At 37.2% G+C, this 11340-nt stretch overlaps 1 protein-coding gene across 1 annotated transcript; it reads right to left on the bottom strand.

Annotated features, from left to right (window-relative positions):
• Nucleotides 1-5809: 5809 nt before the first annotated feature.
• On the bottom strand, nucleotides 5810-10806 carry LOC118343772. Its single transcript, XM_035690533.1, has 5 exons — nucleotides 10723-10806; nucleotides 9717-10541; nucleotides 9429-9524; nucleotides 6941-8507; nucleotides 5810-6436 (listed from the first exon to the last, which is right to left on the bottom strand). Exons 1-5 carry the CDS (start codon nucleotides 10804-10806, stop codon nucleotides 5811-5813), a joined length of 3198 nt encoding a protein of 1065 aa, XP_035546426.1. The 3' UTR covers nucleotide 5810.
• Between the last annotated feature and the right edge of the window lie 534 nt (nucleotides 10807-11340).

The following is an 11340-nucleotide window of genomic DNA, read 5'->3' as shown; positions in this document are numbered from 1 at the left end:
CTGCCTATTTCGCCGCCACCCACGGCCAACCACCACCACCACTAGCTTCACCGACATCCCTAAGTCCTACCCTATCAATCTTGGGTCTTCGTTTACACCCGTTCAAAAGTGGGTTTTTGAGACCCACGGCCACAGTGCTTTTGACACTGTTTTGTTGCTGCGTTGCCGCTTCTAGCACCTCGTGATCTTTCAAAAATTATATTATAGCATTGTAAGTATTATTCCCAAAGAACTTTTGATATTTAAATGTATTTCTGCGCTAATGCATATTTACTGTGAATTTATTGGTTATGCCGAACTAAGTCCGAGGAGTGAGGGGATCGGTTGGATTGGATGATGGAGTTGTTTGTGTGAGATTGGTTTATGCTATGAAATTTGTTGGCTGTTTCGGGTTTAAATATTGGTGTTTTGAGTTTGACGTTGGTCATGGTGAATATTGGTGATTTTTAGAAAGTGATGATATATTTTTGGATTATTGGTTTGATGTTTTGGAAATGTTTTGAAGGGTTTGTTGGGGCCTTTTTACCATCTAGAAGTGTTGAGATATCTTTTCCTATTGTGGAGTTGTAAACGGAGAGAGAGTAGTGTGTAGTGTTGTCCTGGTTAAATTGTTGACGATTGCTTGGGAGTATGAACTGCTGAAATAAGTGTGAGTGAGTGATAATCGGAGTTGACATTGGTTTTGATGCTTGTATTGGACAATATTGAGATTGGTATAGAATATTTTGGGTCGAAGTGTGGGCTGTCCGGATTATTATTTGGCTGATTGAGTTTGATTAAACTTACTGAATTATGGTCTAGAAATTGGGTCTTAAGTTGTCTAAGACCAATTTTGTGTTGTTGGACTTTAATATTTAGTTTATATTATTTTTATGAATAGGTGACGAGACGGATAGAGACCGGATTCAAGTCATAGATAATGCGCTGCAGGAGTCAGGTAAGCGGGGTTCCTATGTTAGGCCTTACACGAATTATTGAGACTGAGGTTGATTTTCTGAAAACTTTGCATATTTTTGTGGTGAAATGAGAACTTGGGAAAAACAAAACCAACCTCGGTCGTTTATTTGCATACTCATGAAATCTGTACGAAAAAGAGAAAAATATGTTCTGACATGCATTGTGTAGACATGAGCTAAATTCTGTCATGTGATTTCTGAAATCTGGAAAAAGAGCGATATCGAGAATATGAAAAGTTGTGCATTTATTTAGAAAGATGTTCTGGCTTTTGTGTTCAGCGTGTGTAAACTGTCCGATTCTGTTTTGGTACTCTGTATTATTTTGATATAACATCTGAAAACCTTTGGCATGGTGTACTGGTTTTCGTATCTGACTCTGTCTCTACTCTGCTCTGCTCTGCTTTGCTCTGTTATGCTCTACTCTGTTTGGGTTGGTACCAACTTCTTTGTCTCTGAGTGCACCCACTTTGGAAACAAAGTGGTTTTATTGTGGTCTTTCCTATGTGCACACTCGGGGCTACGAGGAGAACAAAGGAAAGATTTCACCTCTGTCTCTGTCTGGTTTGGCCACCGGGGTTAGCACAACCCTACCACGGGGGTGAAACATGGTCTCTGCTCTGTTTGATGCTCTGTTTTGATCTGATGATGATACTCAGTTTATGTTATGCCAAAACACTATGGGTTTTACTTGTCTTAAAACCATCGCTCTGTTACTTTTGGAAATATGTTCTGTTCTGCATGATAATTCTAGAAAATATTTTGTTCTGCATGCTCTACTTTGTAAATGCTCATGTTTACACGCTAGCATATGATTTCTGCTTACTGAGTTGTTGATAACTCACCCTCTATCTTCATAATATTTTTCAGATGATGTGGAGAGTCCAACTGAGGACCTGGATTAGATTGGTGAGCATGATTAAGCTGAGAAAGGATGTGAGAAGAAGGAATTCTGATGTCTTATGTCTTTTAGATTTAATTATATCTTGGGCTTGAGTTTAGTAAAACTTTTGAAGTTATTAGTTTGGTTTGTTATGACTACCGGGAGATTTTGGACTCCTTAGCTTATTTTGCTGCAGTAATAACTTTGTAGAGTTTCAATGTGGTTATTTAGAGTACTTGAGATTGAGTTTTGCTAATAAAGTTTTGGAGTTTTATTTTAGTTGTGTTGGAAAACATGTTCTTAAGTGACAGGTAGTAATTCTCCAGGCCAACCGGGTTTGGGGTGTTACAACTTTGAAATACCTTAGTTGCTGTTCGTGTTGCTCCGAAGTGTCCTCCATATGATGAGGAATGGCAATGATGGAGAATGGCTTGCGTCTCTTCTTCTGGCACACATCTTTGGATGATTTGATCAGGGCATCTTTTGAATAGCAAAGGCTCATCCCAAAGATAATATTTCACATCATGCAGAAACTTCTTACGTTGGTGATAAGTGAGATATGGTGGCAATACCTTACAAGCTAGGTAGTTTACAATATCAGCATACCAAGGAAGCTTGATCTCACATGCAAATAACTGTTCATTAGGGAATGATTCTTGGATCATTGACTCTGGTCTTACTTCCTCTTGCTCCAACTGAGAGAGATGATTAGCAACTAAATTTTCGCTTCCTTTCTTATCTTGAACTTCCAAATCAAATTCTTGAACAAGCAGGATCCAACGAATCAGCCTAGGCTTAGCATCCTTCTTGCTAAACAAATAGTGAAGTGCTGCATGATCAGTGAACACTATTACCTTTCTACCAATAAGGTAAGACCAGAATTTGTCACAAGCAAACACCACAACAAGCATCTCCTTCTCAGTTGTTGTATAATTTAATTGAGCTTCATTCAATGTCCGGCTTGCATAATAGATGGCCTTGAATAGTTTGTCTCGCCTTTGTCCTAATACTGCTCCAATTGCAAAGTCACTTGCATCATACATGACTTCAAAAGGTTGACTTCAATCAGGTACAGTCATAACTGGTGCTGAAATTAGTTTCTCCTTAATTGCGTTAAAGGCTTGTGATCAGCTTTTAATTTCGACTTCCAAGCGTAGAAGCTGTCAAAGTAATACAAGGGTAAATCCCAAGATCGAATTCACAGGGACAATGAGAATTTAGCAAACATTTCATTTTCGCAAGACCACATATTACCGTTTGGAGTGACACGAAAATTTAAAATAATCAGCAAAGAGAAATAAATTCCTAAACTTAACCACTAACAATATTTACACCTAAATGTGGATATTTACTAAGGGAGTGTAGAGTGAATTATGAGTGAAATTGTCGGGACGTTCAAGCAGAAGTAAAGCTGAAAATAAAAGAGAATCTATTTTTCTAAAATTGCTAAGATTAAAGGGGTTTAAAGAAATCGTATGGAAGTTGACTTAAACTTGTAAGAAACAATTAAACAAACACTTGGGATGCAATCTTCACACACTAATTTGATGATGGATTTACTTCTCTTTTTATTTTCTCTCAACCATTTTCTCGTTCCTAGAAATCATAGTCGGATAATATAGCAATGAACCACAATTTTATTTTAATAAAACTACTTGATAAATTATATAACAATCATAGAAAGTGAAAGAAAATCATTAAAGTCATGTTACTTGTTCAAGTATCAATTGTGCCTTTACGTCTACAATTGATCTAAACCAAGAACAAAGAACTCTAATATTTTCTAGATGCACATTGAGATATAATCCATCAAGTTAATCATCAAAAGCACTAAATATTGAAGTAAATCCAATCCCAAATAGTCACGGGTTACTCATTGAATCCCAAGCTAAAAATCTAGCCTATCATCTCTAAATTAACAAAACGCTCAAGAAAATTAAAATCTAACATCATCATATACTGTTTCAAATTAAATTTACTGAATAAAAATATACTGTATCAATCAGATATGCTGAAATTTGAAACTGAGAAGAATAAAAACTGACGGTAAATAAAATAAAATAGCAGTGTTTGCTGAAACCCAAATGCTGAAGATGAAGAATCAGCCACCGGAAAAATAAATACCGAAAGAAAAAATATACTCCCAGTACATGCGGAAGAAGATGAAAATTCAGAACTGCAAAACTAAAATATAACTGAAGGGGACGCCGACTGAAAAAAAAAAAGGGTCTGAAGAAAAACAAGAGAACCCGCCGTGCGAAAAAAAAATCTTTTTATACTGTGCGTCTCTCCCCCGTTTCATGCGTCCCTGCGTGCGTTTTGACTCTCGCACGTCTCAACTCCCGCATCTTCCGCGTTTTAATCTGCCTTGCGTGCGTGCGTGCGTTTTGATGTGCCCAGCGTGAGTGCGTACGTCTCTTGCGTTTCACGTCCACATCTCCCGCGTTTCGCTCCAGCTCAGTGCGCACGTCTCTTGCGTTTCATTCCTTCGCCACTTGCGTTTTGATCCGATGCAGCCCAGCGTTTCATTCCTTCGCCCAGCGCGTTTTGAGTTCAGTTCACCCAGCGTTTCATTCCTTCGCCCAGCGCGTTTTGAGTTCAGTTCACCTGCGTTTGAATGGATCCATTTCATTTCATGTTGTTGTACCAGTTGGGTATTTCCAAAAATATCCATATAAATTAATATTTTTCTCATAATGTCCTGCAACACAAATATAATATGAGTAAAATTTTGGGATATTAATTTATGATGTGGTCTGGTTGCATTACAACTCTTTTCAAGTGTAAAATATCAAAATTTCATATTGAGTCAAGAATTAAAATTTACTACATAATTAAATGCTTCATTCACATTTTGATTAAACAATTCACTTACTTTAGCAGTTTAATCATGTAGTTTTTGACATTTTATCACACCCCCCAACTAGCTTTTTGCTAGTCTCTAGCAAATAATGCGACAAAAATATTGCAGGATTCAAGAGTGAGCTACTAAATTCAAAACTCTCTACAAAAGATCACACATAGTGAAATCATGGGCATTAGAATATAGACAAGTCAAATTTTAGCTCAACACAAAAGCTTATAAAATTCTCAAGAGCTCAAACAAGGGAAATGTACTTAAGCTGGAGATCTTTGAGTGCACCAAGTGTGTGAACAGATTTTCATTTGTTGGTTTCAAGATCTCTCACAATAGTTTCAACCTAGCAACTTTTTTCAAGAAAGACCAAAAGGTCTTCACTCCAATTCAAAACCATTACGTTGGCGGCTTTCACGCTATCACACTTTGAAAGACCCATTTTTTTTTAACAGATCCCGGTGATAGGCAGCCTTTTCCAATGTACATGCCCATTTTTTGTTTTTTTTCATGGTTCATTGTTCATTGAAGTTCTTGCTAGTTGCTTAGAAGAAACCACTGATTGTCGTCAAACAAACCACAAAAAGTATCTGTTTGTGTCAATTAAGGTCATCAATCAATAGCTTTGAAGTAACTTTCCCAAGTTTGAGTTGATAAGACATATCATAAGGTCAAGTGTCAAACTTAAAACTAACCAATGAGAATTAGTGTAGCCCAAAACTGCAACTATCTGATCTTAAGTAGAGAAGTGTGAAAATAGTAGCTTGGTAGCAACAAAAAAATCAGACCCCACAATAATTAATCCTGAGAGACTAATGGTAGAAGGCTCTCCTTACCCCCCAACTAAAAATGAGCAGTGTCCTCAATGCAAATCATGAATGCAATAAAGCATGAAAGAAAATAGGGCCGAAGGGAAATACCTGAGATGGCTGAAAGGATTGTGAACGTAAAAATGAAACCATAAAGGAATAAACAGTGCTGAACCTGAAAAGATATACTAAAGAAAAAGAAAAAGAAAGAAAGAAAAAAAAACATAGAACTGAAACAAATAAAAGCAGAAAAATAAAAGGGAAAGAAAGAGAAGAAGAAAAATAAAAAATTAAAACAAAACAACAATGAGTTAAGAACCATGAGAATAAATGGGATCTTCCAAAGGAATAGAAGTATCCTCATGTGAAAGTTTTGGCAAAAAATGTTTAAGTCGTTGGCCATTAACTTTGAAAGTGTTTCCATTTTGAGGATTAGTAATCTCAACAGCTCCATATGGAAACACAGTCTTAACTACATAAGGCCCACTCCACCTTGATCTTAATTTGCCTGGAAATAGATGGAGGCGGGAATTGTAAAGTAAGACTTGCTCATTGGGCTCAAAACTCTTTCTTTGGATGTGCTTGTCATGTAATACCTTCATGCGTTCCTTTGACAATTTAGAATTGTCATATGCATCTCGCCTAAGCTCATCCAATTCTGAAATCTGAAATTTTCTCACAGAACCAGCATGGTCAATAGAAAAATTAAATTGTTTAACAGCCCAATATGCCTTATGTTCAAGCTCAACTGGAAGGTGACATGCCTTTCCATAGACCAAGCGATAAGGAGACATGTTAAGAGAGGTTTTAAAGGCTGTCCTATAAGCCCAAAGCGCATCAGTAAGCCTTAAAGACCAATCTTTTCTGTTGGGGTTGACTGTTTTTTCTAAGATGTGCTTAAGTTCCCTATTAGCTAATTCAGCTTGCCCATTCGTTTGCGGGTGATATGGAGTGGAAACTTTATGGTGTATACCATATTTTTTCATGAGGGCAGCAAATGGTTTGTTGCAAAAATGAGTTCCATTATCACTAATGATAGCTTTAGGCATGCCAAATCTAGCAAAAATGTTTTCTTTCAAAAACTTAAGCACAATCTTATGGTCATTTGTTTTACATGGAATGGCTTCAACCCATTTAGAAACATAATCAACAGCCACGAGAATATACAAATAACCAAAAGAAGATGGAAATGGTCCCATAAAATCAATCCCCCAACAATAAAAAATCTCAATGACCAAAATGGGTTGTAAAGGCATCATATTTCTCTTAGTGACTGTGCCTAGTTTTTGACATGGCTCACAAGTTTTGCAAAAATTATACGCATCTTTAAACATATGTGGCCAATAAAACCCACTTTGTAAAATTTTTGCAACAGTTTTATTTGCAGAAAAATGCCCCCCACAAGCCTCATTATGACAAAAAGAAAGAACAGCTTGTATCTCATGATCAGGTACACATTTTCTTATGATTTGGTCAGAACAATATTTAAACAAGTAAGGATCATCATAAAAGAATGACTTTACCTCATGCTTGAATTTTCGTATGTCTTGAGCACTCCAATGGGGTGGAGTTTGTCCTGTCACCAAAAAATTAACTATGTCAGCAAACCAAGGCAAATTTTCAACTGACATTAATTGTTCATCAGGAAAAGAGTCAAGGATAGGGTTAGTGTGATCCTTTTCAGCAAATGTAAGCCGAGACAAGTGGTCGGCAACTACGTTTTCAGCACCCTTCTTGTCTTTGATGATAAGGTCAAATTCTTGGAGAAGAAGAATCCATCGGATTAAACGTGGTTTAGCATCCTTCTTTGACAATAAGTACTTTAACGCTGCATGGTCAGTGAAAACAACCACAGGAGAACCAAGAATATAAGTTCGAAACTTGTCTAATGCAAAAACTACAGCAAGCAATTCCTTTTCTGTGGTAGAATAATTTCTTTGGGCTCCATTTAAAGTTTTACTTGCATAAGAAATGACATGTGGGAACTTATTTATACGCTGTCCAAGAACAGCTCCTATGGCTACATCACTGGCATCACACATTATCTCAAAAGGAATAGACCAAACAGGGGGCTGCATGATAGGAGCTGTGGTGAGCAAAATTTTCAGCTTATCAAAAGCATCTTGACAAGAAGAGGTCCATTCAAAAGCAACATCATGCATAAGTAACTCACACAAAGGCTTAGAGATAGAACTAAAATTTTGAATGAATCTCCTATAAAACCCAGCATGCCCAAGAAATGATCTGATTTCTTTTACTGTTTTGGGTATAGGAAGCTTGGAAATAAGTTCAATTTTAGCTTTATCAACTTCAATACCTCGTGATGAGACTATGTGACCCAGAACTATGCCTTGTTGAACCATGAAATGACACTTTTCCCAATTGAGAAGCAAATGCTTCTCTTCACACCTGGCTAAAACAGCTTGTAAATTAGTCAAACATGCATCAAAAGAACTGCCAAACACTGAAAAATCATCCATGAATATTTCCAAACAGTTTTCAATCATGTCACTGAAAATACTAAGCATACATCTTTGAAAAGTAGCAGGTGCATTACATAGTCCAAAAGGCATTCTTCTAAATGCAAAAGTGCCAAACGGGCAAGTAAAAGTTGTTTTCTCTTGATCTTCGGGTGCTATTTCTATTTGGTAAAAACCAGAATATCCATCAAGAAAGCAATAGAAATCATGACCCGCAACTTTTTCTAGCACTTGATCAAGAAATGGCAAAGGGAAATGATCTTTCCTAGTGGCGGCATTCAACTTCCTATAATCTATACACATTCGCCAACCAGTAGAAATCCTAGTAGGAATCAGTTCATCTTTCTCATTTTTCACAATGGTAAGCCCAGATTTTTTTGGAATTACATGAATGGGACTTACCCACTTGCTGTCCGCAATAGGGTAGATGATTCCCACGTCAAGTAATTTTAAAATCTCTGTTTTTACCACCTTTTTCATGGTAGGATTTAATCTCCTTTGCATCTCCCTAGAAACTTTAGCATTTTCCTCTAAGTAAATCCTATGAGTGCACACAAGAGGATTTATACCTTTTATATCTGCTATTGTCCACCCAATGGCACCTTTGTGTTGCTTTAAGACTTCCATCAATTTGCCTTCTTGATCATGAGAGAGTTGGGCTGAAATCACCACTGGAAAGGTGCTGTCCGGTCCCAGAAATGCATATTTCAAGTCACTTGGCAATGGTTTCAGCTCAAGTGTGGGGATTTCATTTGCTGAAGGCTTCAAACTTGCTGTCAACGGTGGGAGTTGCTCAATCTTTGGCCTCCATTTAGTCTCCAATTTATTTTCTGCATTAAAAACATGAGAAACATCAATGGGGGTGTCATCAGTGAGAAGTTCACAAAAATTTTCTAACTCAAACAGCAGGTTAGTGGGTTGGTATGCCAAATAAGTCTCCTCCTCAAGGATGCTTTCCAACAGATTCACTTCTTGTACATCTTCCAAGTCTTGAGGTTGCCTACAAATATTGAAAATATTTAGTTCAAGAGTCATGTTCCCAAAACTCAGCTTTAAAACACCACTCCTACAATTTATTAATGCATTTGAAGTAGCAAGAAAAGGTCTCCCAAGAATCACAGGTGCTTGAAAGGAAGATTTTGGTGTCAAGTGAACATCCAACACAACAAAATCAACGGGATAAAAGAATTTATCCACTTGAACCAAAACATCCTCAACAACTCCTCTTGGTATTTTAATAGACCTATCTGCTAGTTGTAAAATTATAGGAGTTGGTTTTAATTCACCCAAACCAAGTTGCTCATAAACATTATAAGGCAGCAAATTCACACTTGAACCTAGATCTAACAATGCTTGACCAATTTTTGAACTTCCTATAACACAAGCAATTGTTGGTGAACCGGGATCTTTATATTTTGGTGGGGTATTACTCTGAATTATGGCACTGACCTGCTCAGTAAGAAAAGCTTTCTTTTGCACATTTAATTTTCTTTTAACTGTACACAAATCTTTTAGAAACTTAGCATATGCAGGAATTTGTTGAATAGCATCCAACAAAGGGATATTAATCCTAACATTTTTGAATATTTCTAAAATTTCAGATTGGTGTTTGTCTTTGTGCAGAGGAACCAATCTTTGAGGAAAAGGAGCAGGTACAGGACATGAAATCTTTTCAGTTTCAGTTTCATTTTGTTCAAACTCACCATTTTCAGCCTCATTTAGTACAAGTTTAGAGACCTTACCAGCCTTGTCTGAACCTTGAGCTGGAATGTTCACCACCTTACCATTTCTCAAAGTAGTGACCGCCTTCACTTGCCTCACATTTGAGCTCTCAACCGCTCCTTGTGGTGGTTGACTTTGTGGATTGGGTTGAGGTTGTGCAGGAAGTTTTCCTTTCTCTTGAGAGCTCCAAGCCGTAGTCATCTTTGTAAGTGTGCTCCGAATGTCATTTATCGCTTGAGAGTTTTGATTGTTGATTGTTGCTTGACCTTGCATAAACTGCTGCAAGGTGTTTGACAATTGATGCATCGTCTCCTCAAGACCCTTCTTTTGCATTGGAGGTGCTTGAATTGCGAGTTGAGAGGGTCCTGGAGCCAAGGCTGCTGGAGCTAATTGCTGGTCATTCCTCCACCCAAAATTTGGGTGGTTTCTCCATCCTGGATTATAAGAATTAGAATAAGGACCAGAATATGGTTTTTGTATCATATTTACAGCATTAGATTGGTCCAACAATACCTCTTTGAATGCGGGGATCGTGGGACACTCATTAGTTGCATGCCCATGATCCTCACATATGCCACACTTCTCTAAATTTTTATGGACAGCATGCACTTCATTTACCTTTTTCAATTCCATAGCTTCCATTTCTCTAGACAACAAGGTTAACTTAGCACGCAAATCATCATCTTCTTTTAAAGTGTATTTTCCATGACCAGACTCAATTTGCCTAGACCTATCATGCACATCAGCTGTGTCCCAAGATTGAGCATTTTCAGCAAGGTAATCAAAATATTCAAATGCTTCCTCAGGCTCTTTGTCAACTTTGATAAAAAGTTTCAGAATCTTTTTGGGTAAAGTTCATGATTTGTCTTTTAAGTGCATTTGTCCTATGTATTGGAAAAAATTTCTTCAAAAATTCAGTTTGCATTTCCTGCCATGTGCCTATAGATCTAGGTCTTAATGCATTTAACCATGTTTTAGCCTTATCTTTCAAGGAAAATGGAAACAACTTTAGTCTAATAACCTCCTCAGTGCATATTGGGTCCATGAATGTAGAACAAACCTCTTCAAATTCTTTGATATGAAGGTATGGATTCTCGGAATCCATGCCATGAAAATGTGGAATTAATGGAATCATTCCAGGTTTGAAATTAAAGACATTTGCATTCAAAGGTAGGATTATGCATGAGGGGGTACTAGTTCTGACGGGTTGTAAATAATCTCTAAGTGTCCTATTCTGATTCATTACTTCCCGATCATGATTCTCATTTTCAGCCATGGTACTATTAGTGTCAGAAGATGACTCAAAAGAAAGTGATGCTGAGGTAAAATATGCTTGTGATTCTGTCCTAACCAACCGAGAAGTTTGGTCCCTAGTCCAACCAGTCATACAAATAAGAACATAAAATAAAAGTATATGCAAGACAAACAACAACAAAACAAAGAAAAAAATAAAATAAAAATAAAATAAAGAAAAAATAAATTAAGAAAAATGTCACCCAAGTTGTGAAGAGGTTCACAACGCTACAAACGTCTTCTCAACAATATGAGAATGCTTTGCTAAACACCAGTTGTCCCCGGCAACGGCGCCAAAAACTTGATCAGCTTTTAATTTCGACTTCCAAGCGTAGAAGCTGTCAAA

The sequence above is a fragment of the Juglans regia genome, chromosome 1 (genome assembly GCF_001411555.2).
Source record: "Juglans regia cultivar Chandler chromosome 1, Walnut 2.0, whole genome shotgun sequence".
In the NCBI taxonomy this organism is placed as follows: domain Eukaryota; kingdom Viridiplantae; phylum Streptophyta; class Magnoliopsida; order Fagales; family Juglandaceae; genus Juglans; species Juglans regia.
This window is presented reverse-complemented; position numbering and strand designations above follow the sequence as displayed.